The sequence below is a fragment of the Terrapene carolina genome, unplaced genomic scaffold (assembly GCF_002925995.2).
Source record: "Terrapene carolina triunguis isolate 2854851 unplaced genomic scaffold, T_m_triunguis-2.0 Scaffold96, whole genome shotgun sequence".
NCBI lineage: Eukaryota > Metazoa > Chordata > Testudines > Emydidae > Terrapene > Terrapene triunguis.
The window spans coordinates 69245800-69264307 of NW_020664447.1; the positions used below are offsets into that span (position 1 = coordinate 69245800).

Genomic DNA, 18508 nt, shown 5'->3' on the forward strand with positions numbered 1-18508 from the left:
GGGGAGGGGTTATCTTATTTACTACAACTGCCAAGTTTCCAAGTTCTGTCACTCCCTGAGGGCTCATTAGAGCCATTAAGAGCTGTGTATATTTTTCACTATTATTGTACTCAAAAATGGCAGAACCATTTTTCTCAAACTTTCCTAAAAAATAATCCTTCAATTGAGGTCAGACTCAGAAAATTTCAGACCAAAAGGTGAAGGTTAAAAGTAACTGAAATACGGCCTTTAAACAGAAACACTCAGGCAATCTTAATTATCACTGTTGTTGTTTGCGCCAACTATAATATATGTATCTTTTCCTAAAAGATCCACTTGAATTATGCATATAAACTGTGCATGTTTGCACACACATGGTAATAGTGCACAGAAATCAGACATATCTTTTTGAAAATATAGTCCTGTGTATTTGTCATCTGAATTTCTTGCTTATAAATATGAAAACCAAATGTGTAAATATCTCTATGTCCCTGCATTTTGAATTATAGCAATTTGAAATGCTTCTGCAGTAGATACACATTTTGTTCTCTATGAAAGGCAGTACCTCTGAGGAAGAAATTTATTTAAAGCAACATAATACATTTTTCATAGATTAAGGCTAGAAGGGACCATTAGAGCATCTAGTCTGACCTATATTACCATAGCCAAGAATTTCACCCAGTCATCCCTGTATTGAGCCCAATAACTTGTTTTTGACTAAGCACATCTACTAGAAAAGCATCCAGTCTTGATTTGAAGACCTCAAGAGATGGGGACTCCACCACATACCTTGATATTTTGTCCGAATGGTTAATCACCCTCACTTTTAAAAATTTGTGCCTTATTTCTAGGAATTTGACTGTCATTAACTTCTGGCCATTGGCTCCTGTTATGCCTTTCTCCAACTAGATTAAAATCCTTTTAGCACCTATTATTTTCTCCCTGTGAAGGTACATATACATAAACAAGTCACTTCTCAGTCTTCTTTTTGATAAGGTAAACAGATCAAGCTCTTTAAGTCTCTCACTGTAAGACACTTTTTCCAGTCCTTGAATAGTTTTTGTGACTCTTCTCTTTTAAACTTTATACATAATCCCCAATAAAGATTGCCACAAACTACATTGAAGAAAACAACATTTTACATATAAAGGTCAGATTTTCAGCCTAGTCTTGGCCTCTTATTTTTTCTCCCACAATTTTACAATTATTTGTGGGTGCAGTGTATTGTATAGATATTATACTGATGGACACTCTGTGGGAGATTAAGATGGAAAGACATGGAAATTGTTTTAAAGAGAAAAACTTATTTTAAAAGTGTAAATGAGTGTGTTATGTAGGCATAAATTCAATCAACACCTCTTTGTTTTCTACCAGTGGGGCTTTGCGTGATCAATGCACTTTCTGTCATATGCAGCACCAAAAAGTCAAAAGCAAGTTTGTATTACTGGCTCTAATCCATAAGAAACTAGACTGGTAAATGCAGAGGTGCAAAGTACACACAAGACTGTTACCAGTAAGTCTGTAGTTAACAGATGTCCACTCTGTGACTCACAGGATGATTCAGGGCCTACATCTTCATTCTTACAAGAAAATCTAACCAATTCTCAAAACAGCGGATATTAGCCTTTCATCTTAAGGGCTCAATTACTTTACTGGCAAACAGTATTTATAAAAAGATGGAAAGAACACTGCATTCTTTTTTTTCAAAACAGGATACAATGCTAACTTATTTATTATTTTGTAAAACAGTTGCGAAACTTGGTTATTTTGGGGAGGGTATGGAAGGGGTGCATTTTGCCCTTTGCGGGAGTGGAAAGCCAAATAAGCAAGGGGAGATGTTGCAGTTATGCTTCCCATGTGGGTTGGTGGAGCCAGATGTGGGAAACATGTACAGAGGATCTGTGCCCTTACATTCCACGGATCTGTGCTTTGTGTGGGCTCCTTCTGCCACAGAGAGGGTTTTTAAGAAGCGGTGGAGCTACGGTCATTGGAGCGGTGTAGCTCATAGAGCATGTAGCGGTGTGCACAGCAGCTGTAAATATGAGTTTGCCTAGTAAAAAGTCCTAGCAATAAACTAATTCCAAGTAAGAGCTGAGTATGAACCCCAGGATTTGGTCACATAGAAATATATTGCTCTTACTAAGTGTACCTCTCCTTTTAAATTTGCTAAATCAGGTATTCATTTTCCTGATTGTATTTATTAAAGTGAAATTGATCACTGCATTATTGTATATAAAGTACTACAAAATGCTGATGATACACTGGCCAGGGAGCACTTAGTGCAAGTTTTGAGATGAGGGTGCGAGTCCAGTCCCTCAGCATAAATTAGAGCAATTTGAAACTATCGTAATCTATACCAGTAGCCAACAGCCCCGTGTGGACATTCCAGCAGCTGAGGTTCTGGTGGACAAGGGGATGACACACACTCTTTTCTCTGGGGACATTCCCTACACGGACATCTGGGAGAGTGAGTGTTGTTGGGAGTCAGTATGGCAATTCTATTTAATTTTAGGATCCTTCAACTGCAGAGTAAGGAAGCTAGTTTCAGGGCAGCACTGGGATTTCTGAGGTGCACAAAATAGTCACATTACACTGGAGAATTGGGGCTAAATTTTGTGTTTTCCTTTGGACTACACTAATACAGCTGTGATTCTTAGTCTGTTTACCCTGAGCTATGCAGGTATTTAACTTCTGCCTTTTACTTGTAGCCAGATTCTGCCATCTGCATTCACGCTAAGTAGTACCTTGCTTCTTGAGTAGTCCCTTTGATTTAAGTGAGACTACTCTGAGTAACGTTCCACTCAACATGAGTAAGGCTGGAAGAATCTGTTCCTAAATAAATATCATGTGTTACCTTTACTCTTGTTGAGTGCTCTCTTATTCCACAAGTAGTGCCGTTGATTGAATGGGCTATTCTCAAAGTAAGGTACAACTTAACATTGAGGAAGTGTGACAGAATCGTGTCCTAAAATTATGAAAACCATAACCTCATATTGTCTGTCCTCTTAATAAACAGTGAATTCTCCAGGGGTGAAATCATGGATCATTTAAAACGATAGTGAGGCCAGGATTTCACCCTAGATGGCTAAGTTGTGGTGTGATTGGGACTTTTGTTAACTGAGACTGAGCTATGCAAAGGAGAAGGGTGTTACGAAAGACAGCACTTGTTTACAGAACTAGCTTCATGGCCTCTTCCAGCACATTCAAACTGAGGATGGCATCTCCACTTTGAAAGATACATGATGTGACTTCTTTGCATGCTCTTGGTCTGGGGGAATTCGTATGGGAAAATAATGCCCATAATTGAGTTGGCAAATAAATAGTTGATTCACATGGGGAAGTACAGCATTACTCAGTGTTAAATTATGCGCTGGGATATGCGCTACCCTTGGCTAAGCTCAATAAGATAATATTTTATTTGTTCAATTAATGTTTCAATGTCTGAAATAGTTTATTTACATTAAAAATAAATCAATTCAGGAATTAATATTGCAAATTGTATTTAGCTGTGATATATGGTGACTGTAGAGATCTGAAATTCAGAGCAAAGGACAACCACTCATATTAAGCAATTGCAAACTCGTACTGTGGTTATAAGCACCGGACTGCCAAACTACTTAGAAGTGTGACATGTCTGATAGATTTTTGAATTACTTCCAAGTTTTATCATCTTCATTTCAGTCAGCCAAGCAATGTTTTGTAACTCCAGGCAGGTTTCTAGAAATATTGCTGAAGTGCTGGGTTTATGGAAATAGAGTCAAACCTGTAGAGGGAGCAACCACTGCAGAAAAATAAAATTATAATGAAGGGAAATTTGCTTGGTATCCTCTGAACTTTGTGTAATAGGCATTTGCCTAGTCAGTAGTGTAATTTCTAAATTGGATTAGTAACAATTTTATAGCTCGGTATCCTTTTAAAAAGTTGTGTGTGGGGGAGGAATAGTATACAATACAGCCATACATACACCACTTTTTGTTGCCTGTAGAATTAACAGAACAGGCTCATGGACTGGGTAGAATAAGTTAAGGAACTTATTCATACACACTGTGCATTTAACTGTCAGTGCCTTGCTTATAATATAATGCATTATCTCATTACTAAGCCTGACAATGATTGTGAGCAGAGTCACTGATGAAACTCATTGATCTCTAGATTCCATTAAGATTTGGAGATCTTGCAATTTAAATCTGCAGGATGCATTTTATACTCAGATATTAATCACTGGTTTTTTTTAAAGAGTGGATGAAATGATTTTTTTTTTACTTGTAAACAAGCAGATTTAGACATTTGACATTTTGATATTTTTGATCAATTTTGATCTTTAGTTTGGGGAGTCTCTGTACAATTAAGGCTATTTATAGTTCATCTATCAGACATTCCTACTAAATCTGTTAAAAGATGCATCTCCTTTTGTTTGAATTATTCTGCTGGCAGTGATGGGCATTTAGTCCATGGCACAGTAACAAGGACACAGAGACAAATTCATCCCTGGTATAACCCCATTGAAATTAGTTGAGGTTACATCAGGGACTAATTTGGCCCATACTATTTCTAGGGCAGAAGGAAGTGAGGAAGCTTATCTTAGTGTGTCCAATTAACTGATAACGTTTCTCCCCCATACAAATGTCTGCCTGTCTCTTGCTGTAATTAACATAGTCATAGCTGCACCATCGGCTCATGTCTTGGGGCCTGATCCTGTGTGGTGGTGGTGAGTGTCTTCAGCTCCAGTTGGTTGCAGTGGGAGTTATGAGTGCTCAGTGCCTTATGGGAGCAAGTCCCTTATACAGATTCACTTGTTGTCTGAGTAAACCCATACTTTAAAGAATGGAGCTTCCAGACCTGATTCTCACTTTGCTTGGTGCAGGACCCAAGAGGTGGGGCGGGGCGGGGAAGGTGGATCTATGTTACTTTTTTGTCTCCCTTAGTCTGGGGTCATTGGGAGGTTGCCTCAGGGCTACCCCAACTTGCATCCAGCAGCCTACTGCCCTCTAGATTCCTTCTACACAGGGGGAATTCCTTGGTGGGTGGCTTGCAGTCCCTTTGCACTGGCAAAATCGGCCTGAAGATGCTGTAGCATAACAACAAATCAGGATTTGTATGTGGGTAAAATTTTCTACCATTCTGGCTAGCATATTTCTGTGATGCCATGTGACACCCCTGTGTGACTTTACAGCTTTTGGACCAGATTCTCTGGATTTGCTGAGCTGTGCAATCGGTGAGGGGAAAGTTTTTTACAGTACCCAGAAACTTACACCTAGCTGCCTATAGCTCAAAGATATCATTTGGGCAGCTAGGAATAGCCAGAGATACTTTGGCCACTCCCTTTGTCTCCTTCCCCTGCCCTTCCCCAGAATCTGTCCATTTATTTTATTTAATTGAGATACCCTTAGTGGGCTCAATCCTTTACTGCTCAGATGTGAAATATTGCAAACATGTGTTGGGGCAGATCCCCACTCCAGTCAGGAAAGGGTTAAAGAGCTCCTCTGTGCACAGTCAATCCCAATCCAGCACACCGGTGAGGCTTGTCAAGGCTGGAGATGAGCAGGTCCTTAAAAGGGAGGGTCCCTGCTTAGTCCAGCGTGACATTCTGAAGGAGCAGGACTGCAACTCAGAGCACCCCATCCCCGGGAAGCGGGGGTTGTTGATTGAAGAAATGGTTTCAGAGCCTTAGCCTCCTTGGCCTTCTCAGAAAGGAGAGGGGCCAGTTCTTTTCTTTTTGTCTTCCCAAAGGCCCAGGACTCTGCCCTTTGTGGGCTGCTGAAGCATACTGTCTTTTTATTTGGACTACTTTATCACTCCCATGCCCTTTGTAAGGGGGCAGATGCCATGAACAGCACAGGCAGAAGACTGTGCCCTGGATGCTGAGACAGGAGCAGCACCCATCCTCTCCTCAGAGGGGTGCCAGAGTAGTCTATCCTACTACAACATATAAATGCAAGATAAAAAGTGATGAATAGGACAAGGAAAGTAGAAGACTCTGATCCTTCATTAATGTTGATGCTGATGCACAGTTGCTCGTATACTCTTCCCTAGTGTCAGGAGTGAGGCCTAAGAAGAGTGTGTGGCTAAGAATCTCATTAATATTGAACATTTTGCTTAAGCCCATCTCTTCTCGGACATACCTATTCTCCTCCTGAGCATTTGTGAGTAAGGGAGTAGGAACACACAAGCTTTGCAGCATCAAGGCCAATGTGTATTATATGGACACAGAAGAAGAATCAATGTAAAATATTCCCTGTGACTTAAATATTGGGCTTGTGCCGGAGGGGGAAAGTAGGTTTCTTCTGAGCCATATCTGATTGAACTTATAAAAGGTAGAGAGATCTAAATCCTTGTAGAGGCTGAACTGATTTCTTCAGTCTGCATTTACAGTTGATAGTATCCTGTCATTCTATCTGTCTCCCTCTCTCTAGGCATTTGTACAATGCTCATCTCAATAGTATCTGAGCAGCAGGCAAAGAATGCATTTTTGCAGCCTCAACACACCAGCTATATTAGCATAGTCTGAAGGCTGGTCTACACTACAGAGTTAGGTCGACATAAGACAGCTAATGTTGACCTAATTATGTCAGTATCTACACTACAGCCTTTCTCCCACTGATGTAAGTGCCCTACTACACAGACATAATAACTCCAACCTCCATGAGAGGTGTAGGGCTGATGTCGGTGTAGTTAGGGCAACACAGTGTCTGGCGGGTATGGGGGGGGAGGTAAACAGCAGGGAATGGGGAGCATGGGGTGGGCAGCCCGCCAGGAGCTTGTGGGGCAGCCAGGCTACTGTCAGGGAGCTGCCAGCGAAGCAGAGAGACCATGCTCTCAGCTCCCCACACTGCCCATTAGCTCATTGGAAGCGCTCCTGGTGAGGACGCACACCACCAACCCAAGGAGGGTAGTGTGGACGTGCACCACTGCAGTAATTACTGCAGTGGCTGTAAGTCAACCTAATATAGGTTGACTTAAGTTTGTAGTGTAGACATACCCTGAGTGATTATTTGGATCAGGCACACAAAGGCTATCTGCTTCTGCTGGACTGGGTTCTTAAGACCTTTAGTTATTTTTCAGATGCTCCTACTGTGAGTTAGGACCCATGCGATCGGCAACTCCAATAAATTAGAGTAGCCATGTTTTAATTCTGATTTACAGTATTTAGCATCAAACTGCTTACATTCTTCATAGGATGGATTTTCACTAATGAAGGTCAATGTATAACATAAAGCACTCTAACAGAAAAGGCTGCAGCAATTAGCGGCTGTAGAAGCAATTGCTTTGCATCTTCCATGTCAATTGTAAGAATTAAAAGAAACAGAAAAGGGCATTTGGCTGAGGAATGAGAGCAAGAACATTACATCTGAAAAGCACAAGTACTTGGCTTTGAGGAGGACTGAAATTTTTAATAAAACTAATACATATTTGTTTTTCCAAGTCATTAACAACTATCTGTAGGATTAATACATACAGAAGAATACATTTTAAAGGTGAATTAAAGACCCGCTAAGACCTGAGTTCTGGCCCTCAGATTCCTGTGATTCTTCTGCAAAAGCTGAGAACATCACCAAAGTGCTGATCCCACCAAGTTCTCGTGTAAAGTTAAGTCTCTGTGGATTGGGGCCTAGCAGAGTATGAGCTAAATTCAGTATGGGATAGATAAGGCAGAAATTGGTTTAATGGTGGTCTTTTGGGTTGCTTCAGGCAGACTGTTCATGCAGTGGAGAAATGCATTGAACTCAAATGAAGTCAATAAGAGTTGTGCCCATGGGGTTGAGGGTATAATTGGGTCCCATTTGCATGCATTTTACAAGTATCTGTATCTTCTGTAGGGCCTCTTTATTCACATTTGGAAATGAGTATGTTGGTGTTTTTGGTTCAGGCTCCCTCCACTGGGGCATGCAGCTTTGTGAATCACATTAGCTTTCAGAGTTTATGACATCCCACTATGCAGCTAGAATGCACATGAAAAGCTTTGTAACATTAAGAACAAAGGGCCATGTTGCAGCAAGCCATGGCTCCTTCCCTTCCCTCTCCCCCTCCCCTCCCCCCCCCCCCCCCCCCCCCCAAAAATCTTGATGGCATAGACACTTTGCCAATCTTCTGCTCTAGAGGGGCATTTGGGCAAAGGTTCAGTAGCTTATCTGATTCTTCCCTCCTGATCCAGCAATGGCCCGTCCACACAGACCCTACCTAGACTATTCATGGTCCTGACATGTAATTTGCTGCTTTTACAGTGTTATTTGTATGCCCATTTTGGGGACCTTTCTACTTTTTTGCAGAGTTTGACCATGAATTTTTTGAGTCCTGCAATTCCCTTTGTACATATAAATTTAGCAAGATTTAATATTTACAAATGATTTTGTTTTTCACCAAAAATTTCAATACTGTTGTTCAGCGGGATTAAAATTGGAAGGGTTCTTAGTGCTGTATGGATGGGAACAGTGCAATGGGTTTTTGAGTAGACTCCCATATCGCTGACGTTGGTCTTCCAATTCCACTGTATTTTTTTGTAGTTGTAGAACTTAAAATTTCTAACTCTAAAGGAAGCAACATAATTTTTAATATTTTCTTTTGACAATAGGAGTTATTTTTCATGATTACAGTATGTTCAAATTGGAACACATGACAACATTTTACTTTTCTGACTGAATGAAAGGCCACACAAGGTAATGCGTTTAGAGAGAAGGACTCAGTAACGTTCCTTTAAAATCTCACTAATTTTATTTGGTTCTTTCTTTCCTAAGTTGCAGACCAGCAACGGAGAGAGAAACTCAAGAAGGAAATTGCCAGGTGTGAGAAGGAGATGAGCTCAGCAAAAAATGCCTCACGGTCCAGCTCCAGAGGGAGCAGGAGGCCACTGTTATCCACTTTTGTAAAGGTAGATATTTTAACTTTGTTTCAAATTGTAGATATTTCCCTTTTTACATACAAAATTACCAAGATTTAACAATTAGATATTATGGGCCAAGCCTTCAAGTCCTTATTCAATTTTTACTCACTCCATGCTCACTCCTTGGTCAGGAGTCCAAAGAAGTTCAGACTGAGTAAAAACTGAGTAAAGACCTTGGGATTTGGCCCTTTGTGTTTAAACATTAGTGTAAATAGGCAGAGTCCCCATGCTGCTCTCCACACACAGTGCTGTACAACCCAATCCTCCCCTGTTCCCTTTTATTACTACTTGGGTTTTTCCTCTTTTCCTAAGAAAATGAAGATAAGCCTTAGCCCCAAGATTTCTCTTGAGCTGTCGTTTTCTTGCATTTTCCTCCTGCCTCACCCCTAATGCCTTCTTTCTTAGGGTAAACCTTGAAGGAGGAGGTTGAAGAGTTGAAATTCCCACGCACCCCGAGGCCAGAGGGCTACTGTACAGCACCCTCCCCCACCCCCAGCTGCCATTCCAGCCTGTGGGATGGAATTAGGGTGACCAAATGTCCCGGTTTTATAGGGACAGTCCTGATTTTTGGGTCTTTTTCTTATATAGGCTCCTATTACCCCCCCACCCCGTCCCGATTTTTCACACTTGCTGTCTGGTCACCCTAGATGGAATAATAGCCGTAGCCTCTCTTTGTCAGTTGTACAGAGCATAGGGTTGCCGAACACCCTTGCCCACCCTTGACCCGCCCCTTCTCCGAGGCCCTGCCCCCACTCACTCCATCCCCGTCCCTCAGTCGCTCGCTTTCTGCCACCCTCACTCACGTTCTCATTTTCACCGGGCTGGGGCAGGGGGTTGGGGTGCGGGAGGGGGTGAGGGCTCTGGCTGGGGGTGCAGGCTCTGGGTTGGGGCTGGGGATGAGGGATTTGGGGTGCAGGAGGGGGTTTGGGGCTTGGGGTGGGGCTGAGAGGTTCAGAGTGTGGGAGGGGGCTCCGGGCTGGGAAGGGGGTTGAGGTGTGGGAGGGGGTACAGGCTCTGGGCTGGGGTGCAGGCTCTGGGGTAGGGCCAGAAATGAGGGGTTCGAGGTGTGGGAGGGGGCTCCGGGCTGGGGCAGGGGGGATGGGTGGGGGCTGAGGGCTCCAGCCGGGGGTGTGGGCTCTGCGATGGGACCACGTATGAGAGGTTTGGGGTGCAGGAAGGGGGTCTGGGCTGGGGCTAAGGGGTTTGGACTGTGGAAGGGGGTGTGGGGTGCAGGCTCCGGAAGGGACTTTGGGTGTGGGAAGGGGCTCAGGTCTGGGCCAGGTGGATGGGGGGCGTGGCTGAGGACTCCGGCTGGGGGTGCAGGCTCTGGGGTGGGGCCAGATGTGAGGGGTTTGGGGTGTAAGAGGGGGCTCTGGGCTGGGACCGAGGGGTTCAGAGTGTAGGAGGGAGCTCGGGGCTGGGGCAGGGGGTTGAGGTGTGGGAGGGTGTGCGGGCTCCGGGAGGGAGTTTGAGCATGGGAGGGGGCTCAGGGCTGGGGCAGGGGATTGGGGCACAGGAGGGGGTTTGGGGTGCAGGCTCCAGGCAGCACTTACCTCAGGCTGCTCCTGGAAGCGGCCGCCATGTCCCTCTACCTAGGCGCAGGGACAGCCAGGGGGCTCTACGCGCTGCCCCTGTCTGCAGGCACCACCCCCGCAGCTCCCATTAGCCACAGTTCCCATTGGCAGTGTATGGAGCCGCCCTGGCCGCCACTGCACCTAGGAGCCGGCGGGACATGGCAGCCGCTTCCAGGAGCCACGCGGAGCCAGCCATTGTGGCCAGCTGGAGTTTTAGTGGCCCCGCCAGGGTCCCTTTTTGACCAGACATTCCGGTCGAAAACTGGACGCCTGGCAACCCTAACAGAGCACTGGGGGCAATGGAGCATAAATGCAGAGCCCCTCCCCAGGGTCACCGTTGGGTCTCATCTCACCCCACCCCTGAATTGGCCTTCTGCACCAGGCTTGCATAGACTGGAGCTGAGACCAGTTCTGCAAGCACCCAGGAGTGGCACCCCTGCACAACCACTCAGACAGAACACCATCCTGTGAGTGTCGCCACCATGCAGGATTTAGGTGATGGGAGGAACTGCATGGTAGACTGTTCTCACAGGGTTAAGCAATACTCCATGAGAATAAGGGTTAGAGATTTGGATTCAGTGCCCTCAGTGGTGTTAATATAGAAAATGAAATATTTATAGAATGGATAATAGCACTTTTGCAGACAAAGTAAGATTTTCCTATTTGCATTAGACAATTACATTCCACACTATTTCAATAACAAGTTAGGCAGATGTCACCAAAATAAAACAGTGCGAGGTTTTTGATGATTAACCAGTTACAGGTTATCTTCACCAAGAAAGGTAATTCAAGTGTGGTGTTTCTGTGTTACTACGTGTTTGCATTTTACAAAATATACCCAAATGTAAATAGATATCTATGCAGAGGTTTGGAAATATGTGCTGCTAGATCTGTTCTAATTTACACATATGCAGCAAATTGAAGATTCTTTTATTTCCCTATGCCACAAAATTCCTAATTTGGGGAGATATTCCATTAGTTACACGTTCACACAATTGCTATTACTAGAAAGTGAATTTTCTGATTTCCAGCATGCTACTTAAGCCATCGAAACAATGGAAATAAGTAAAGACTTTGCTATCTATATTCGTAAGTTGAATTTTGTTAGCAAGAGCTTCATCAGATATATTAAATATATTTCCAAGAAAGAGAGAAATAAATTGCTGAAATAAAGTATATTAGTCTAGTAAGTGTTATTCACTAGTATGGGATGGAATTGCATTAACCAGCAGCAAAAGCTTTTGCCAACTTTACCTAAGGAAGAATACATTATTTTCACTGTATTGACTTCAGCACAGAATGCTTGATATCTTTAGAATTTATTGTGTGTTTAAAGCATGCACAGAGATACAGTACATTTCCAGCTAATATATAAAACTGATCATTAGTTGGTTTCTTTCTGCATGGCTGTATTTCATAGGAGACAATTTGAGTAATAACTTTTTGAGAGTGCCGGGTAATAATAGTTTGAAATTTTATGCAAGACTTTTGCGTATGGATGAATGCACAGATCTGTATTGGAAAAAGGGAGGGAGGGATATGTCAAATTAAAGCTGTGAGATCCCATCTTTTAGTCACCATTATATTTTCCTCTCTCACTGTTATTTTCTGAATCTCTCTCTTGTTCTTAGATTCCTACCTGAAAATCCTGAGCAACAGTTACTAACACTCTGTCTCTATTATACTTTATTGTATGGTGTAAAGGAGTCCCCTGAGGTTTGTCTCCCAGATGGTGGGAGAACCTGACCACACTCAGTTACTTGCACTGGTTGGCTCTAGCACTGGCCCTAGTTCCTAACTTCTTACAAGGGGCCCCTATCCCTTGTGGGTCTCCTTAAGTCTCTCCCTGGGAGTTCACTGCACACCCCTTAGGGTTGGGATGAAGCTCTTCTGGATGGAAGTTCTCCCTGTCTCTCCTGGGATCACACCAACAGTCTCCTGCTTGGCAGTCCTGCTCCTTCCCTTCCCACCCTTGCTGACTGCAGTTTCCTCCCTTTTAAAGGCCTCCTGCCTATCATATGTGATTGACAAGTCCACAGGGGTGTGGCTAGCCCTGCCTCCCATGCCTCTCTGGCACCTTCCTCCTCTGTGTGGGGTCTATACACCCCATCAAATACAGGATCTGAGTTTATTTATTTTTTTAGAAAGTGTTTTAAGTGCGTGCTTTGACATAGCAATGTCAGAGCATTGTAGTTCCTTGTCTGTATTTTAACCTCTCCCCCAAAGAAGAGCTCTCTCAAGTAGTATGTGTCACTTAGCACTACTAATTACTTGTAGGTACCTGTTTATCAATGTTTGACTCGCATGTACAGTGACTGCAGAATGATTGTCAACAAGAACATCTCAGTCTTGCCAGCATTTGTGTGTGATTCAACTAACTGCATGTTTGAGTGAGATATGAATAGGCAATCATAATATATTTTATAAGTGGTTTTGGCAGACTTGCCTGTTTAGGTAACATTGGATAATACTTAATGTCACCTATTTTGAGCCCTTTTCTGGAGATCTTTTAATCTCCATGTAGACAGAAAGCAGATGTTCCAAAAGATAAAACCTGGCACTAGGAGAGTCCCATGAATTCCCTCTCTGCATGATTCAGAACAAAAAATACAGCCATTAACTGCTTTTCATCTGAGCCATGGACCTGATGATAGACATTAGATCATAATATGGAAAATCTTGCTTAAAGATTTACAAAATATTTTTCATCAGCATGTGAATCATAGAATATCAGGGTTGGAAGGGACTTCAGGAGGTCATCTAGTCCAACCCCCTGCTCAAAGCAGGACCAATTCCCAACTAAATCATCCCAGCCAGGGCTTTGTCAAGCCGGGCCTTAAAAACCTCCAAGGAAGGAGACTCCACCATCTCCCTAGGTAATGCATTCCAGTGCTTCACCACCCTCCTAGTGAATTGAAGCACCATTGCATCAGTAAGAAGTGAATATATTTCTGCAGGCGAGGCTTCTGCTATAAAGTGAGCAGTGGTAGTAATTGGGCTTTCATATATCTGTACCAAAACGAAAGCAATATTTAAATATTGTTTCTTTTACCAGACAGTGTATTGATTTTACTATGTTTATTGATGTACCTAGGGAGTTTTATTCCTCTTGATCTATTGGATCACTCCTAATGCATCCTTAGGGTCACATAACTTCTCAAATTGTATTTCTTTAGCCATAAGAATAGATGAGTAACTAGCAACCATAAGACAACTTCTACACATGCCTATTAAAAGATATGATAGGACACAGAATTATCACCAGGCAATATAATCGTACTGCTGTTGGTGCTATCCCCATTTCCTGGGGAAACTGCTGATTTTAAATTTTCTGTTTTTAGAACCACTGCAAAATCTTGAATATTGAGTCAAAAGATGCTTATGGGGCATGATGGTAATCAATTTAAATATCAAAATGTAAGAAATACTGGTGCAAACAATGTGGAACACCACCAGGTGCTAAAAAGATGCATAGCAAGAGTGGAATATTACTGTATTTGATAAGCACCTTGCAATACCTCAAATGATCTATTCAGCATGTCCTGTTATACACTGAGTAACCAGGTTAGTGAATGCATACGGTGTTTGTTGCACCAGAATGGCCCACCGCTGCGTTGATTTTGTGTAACTTTAACTAAAATTAACTACGCATAAGACTTTAAATTCATTAATAGAGTAAGTTCTTTAGTTGTAATTGCTTCAGTTATAACAGTAATACTATATTCTGTTTTGTTTCTCAAAAGCTACTACACTAATATGTTTCAGAACTGTTACTTCTATAGTTACTTCATGCAGATTTCATATCTCATATTTTACTAGAGTGAGTGCTCTTAAAAAGGAAGCATTTAGCTCACAATGATAAAAATGCCTCATCACAGTATTACATACTAAGACCGCATTTACCAAGAGCTGGCACACACAGGTGTCTGAAATACTACAAGCATTTCCCTACACTTCTGCCTGATTTTTCATGTGGCAGAGATGTCCTTTGGAGCCTGCTGTAGTCAGCACAACTTAGCGCACCCTTTTTGCTGCTCTTAGTTACACTGGGGGCTGTTTTGTCCTAATGTCTTGTCTCTAAATATTTATTGTTATATTGCTATTAACATTCTCAAGATATGTTATACTCAAATTAGTACTTTCTGAATTAAATAAACAAATTCCTAAGGAAACCAAAAATACCATTTAAAGTCTTAAAATCCTGGCCAAGGATGAGGGGAAGCATAAAGATGGAGCAGAGCCACCTTTACTTCTCCTCATACTCAGCACAGCTCAGGATTGAGCCTAATACTATGATAAGTTAAATGTTTCCTTTTAAAAGTTTCTCATTGTATTTATAAATATTATACAAATGCATTTCTTAACATTTCCCCTTCTCCAGTCGCCATAGCAACACATTAATGATTGCTGGCACATATAAGTGAAAGGTACTCAGACACCATGGTGATCAGCACAATATAAGGACCTAGGTAGAAAGAGGCACTTAACTTAAAATTGTATGTATACATGCAAAAAAACTTTGTTAAATGAATGAAAGTTAGGTTGAAAAGTCAAGCACTTAAATGTTAGGATTTGAAAGATTTGTGGTTGTCCACACAATCTTAATTCTTTCCCCTTGTCCATCCATTCTGTGCAATGCATGAGGCACATTTATTCCTTTTTAAGTGTAGCTACTTTAAATATTTTAATTAGCTTTCCTGCAACAGAAAAGGGTATATGGACACAGGAGCTAGGGAGGGCACAGAGGTTTATTAATTTTCATGAAATTTAATATTCCTAAAAGTAACATTGTGTTTCTTCACCTAGATGGTGAAGGTTTCCCCCTGTTCAATAAAACGTAGTGTTAGATTGAATATTTCAGCATCTCCATTTAAAAGTCAGCCAAAGCTATCAGGAGTGCCGACTTCTTTCAGTTTCACCTGCAGATGACATTCTTATATAGTGCCCTTCTCCAAAAGGCTCCCAAAGTACTGTACGATCCATCTACGCAGAGCACCACTGAAATGCAACCACCCACAGGGTAGATAGCAGCAACCAGGAAGATAGCACAGTAGCGTAGTGCACAACACAGGGAGCAAGGGTGGGAAGGTTTTACCCCAGTAGAAATCCTTGCCCTTGTAACAAGTGCCATGGCATCTTTGATGCCAAGGCAGAACAGACCTTGGTTTATAAGCCCTCATCTAAAAAACCCACAGGCATCAAGCTGGAGCTCCTCTTATAAAGCACGCATAGCTGGGCTGATCCTACCATGAGTCAAAGTTGTGATTCAGGCAAGGCTGGGTAATTCTTATCTGATGCTCAGACAACCCTGCTAGTGGGTGCTTCTGACTGACCAGTTCTGAGATGAGGAAATTTTCAAGATATCAGCCATGCCAAAAGCCAAACCTGGATGCCAGCTCATTTCTGAGGTTCTTTCTTCTGGAGAATAAATCCCTTCAACCACTTAAGTTATTAGAGGATGAAAAAATATTGAAGTCAGTGAAATTACACTGGTGGGTAAAAGCTATGTAAAATGAGGAGAGAATCAGGTCCAACACATTTCCCATTTTCAATTATTGTTGCAGGGTTTTTTCCCAGAGAGAGATGGCACAAAACTGGCTGGTAGCCCTTAATGTGTAGTATGTGCTTTGCTGAGTTTCAGAAAATCTAGTTGTAAAATGACAGCTATGACCATATGGAAATCTGTTTGTGCATATCAAATACATATTAGGAAATGGTATTAAGTTTTTATCTATATTTTTAATTTCAGATACACTGTGCATGCATTCATAGCTATAATTGCCTAATCAGATGTCTTGTCTCTAAATATTTATTGTTATATTGCTATTAACATTCTCAAGATATGTTATACTCAAATTAGTACTTTCTGAATTAAATAAATGAACTCCTAAAGAAACCAAAAATACCATTTAAAGTATTAAAATAAAAACCCATACTTACATTGCGAACACTTAAATACAAACAGAAAATTCCTTCATGGCTTCATGGTGTCAACCACATTTTTTATGCTAGAAGTCCAAATTCATACATTTTCACATATACATTTAGTTGTATCTCTAGTTAACAAATTTAATCTATGTCTACTTGTTGAAGATAGGAATATATCACACTATACAATCTGAATATTGCATAATAGATTACAGTCAAAAATATTACTCTATATATGAATACCAACACTACAGGGTATTTTGTAAAATGAGAAAAATCATGAATGTTAATATATCTGCTTGTAAACAAATTAGATCCCTAAGGCTCTAGTCAGACCACCCCTGAATGACAGAAACAGGTTTGTGTGAACTTGTTCCCTCATTTTATTCATTCATTAAGTAAATATTAGAGTGTAATTAGATGGACTGATAGTATGTACAAGGGGTGATGGAAACACAGATTATGTAAAATACTAATATTTACCAACGAGATCTTATTTTCTGCTCTATTCAAGCAAGCTACTCTGCAGATATGTCAAGCACAAGTCAGACCTGCCATGGTAGGTGCTGGAACTAGGGATGCTGCCCCACCTTCTGGCTTGAAGTGATTTCCATCATATACAAGGTTTACAGTTTGATTCAATGGCTCTCAGCACCCCCACTATACAAATTGTTCCAGCACCCCTGCCTGCCATAGGCATCTGTAAGTAGCTATTACAACTCAGGTTGTCTCAAGCTAAAAGAACTAGCAGTTCAAAATGATACAAAATTGCAGCTTCTGCATTTTGATAGTATAGCTTTCAAAGTGCCTAAATAATCTCATTAAAGGAAACCCTCTAAAGTCCACAAGGCTCTTGTTGCTGTCTTGACTATTGCAAATATTTTTTAGTCAGACTGAATGAATATTAAACTGTGAACTGCTCTCTGCAGCAAACACGAGAATACATCTTATAATTCCATCCTTTATTTAGCTTGTAAAAATATTAAATTTTGTGATGAATTACCTACAAAGTTATAAATCATGAAGCTTGTTTTCTGACCATTAGAAGATGTGCTGTCATATTCTAGACCCTCACCTACAGCAAAAATTAATTTCCTGAGCCAAATTCATCCGTGGTGCACTTCTGCTGGCTTCATTCGGGGATGAATTTACACCTTTGTATAAAAGCAGATCTTTTCAATGAACTAGCCCGATTTTAGGAGGCATCTGTGACATCAAAGTGGGTTTTTGGTTAAGCAATAACACTTTCTTTTTGAAAATAAAAATAATTTAGAGGCAAATCCATTTCTCCCCGGCTTGTTGTGTGCATCTCTTGCCCACCACTTAGCAAGCTGAGGCCTTGATCTGCAATTTGTTCTGTTCTGATGGACGGACCCTTGCTTCCATGGCTTCAGTGTAGGTTCAGGGGTCCACTGGTGCAGAGCTCGCAGCAGGGTCAGGGACTTGCTCTGTAACTAATGCACTTTTCACAAAATTGTGACTACTGACATTCAGCTAATTCAGTACCTCATGATTATTATTAGTAGTAGTATTCACATATTTTCTGGAAGCCTTTTTTTAACTTCTGTGAAAACTGCCTGTCTCAGGCTACGTCTTCACTGCAGCTAGGGGTGTGATTTGCAGCTTATGTAGATGAACCTGCATTAGGTGTAATCTAGCTTGCTCACTAAAAATAGCAGTGAGGATGCACAAGCCTGCATGACCTCACCTAGGTGCATTCTTTTTCTGCAGTCCATGCTGAAGCCCGCACCGCCCCAAGTCAGTGCTATTGTGAGCTAGCTAGATTAAAGCTAGTGTGGGTATGTATCGTAGAAGTAGCCTTAGTAAGGTTGTGTTTGTAAGAACATAGGAGTTGTAAATTACTCATTCATATACAGTCGGATCATAGAAAATAGAAGTGAAAGAGAAGTCAGCTCAGGATTGTCCCTTACAGTATATTTTCCAGTACCATACTCAGTCTAGTTTTACATGTCCCAAACAATGGGGTTTCCACTATTTATTTAAAATTGTTTAGTTTTGTTTGATGGATAGAGTAAAATCTCCCATGCAGTCTCACACTGAATATTTGTAGTATTGTGTAAAATTAGCCATATTTTCATGGTTAGATAAATCTCTAATGTTAAGTAGATTCATGACATCGTAATATAAA

At 41.5% G+C, this 18508-nt stretch overlaps 1 protein-coding gene across 1 annotated transcript in view; it reads left to right on the forward strand.

Moving 5' to 3' along the window:
• The window catches only part of SPATA7 (spermatogenesis associated 7), an 82942-nt gene that overhangs the window by 37029 nt on the left and 27405 nt on the right, over positions 1 to 18508 (forward strand). Inside the window, exons 4-5 of the mRNA XM_026651330.1 lie at positions 2009 to 2032; positions 8712 to 8845. Coding sequence (XP_026507115.1) covers positions 2009 to 2032; positions 8712 to 8845 — 158 coding nt within the window. The remainder of the gene's footprint in view (positions 1 to 2008; positions 2033 to 8711; positions 8846 to 18508) is intronic.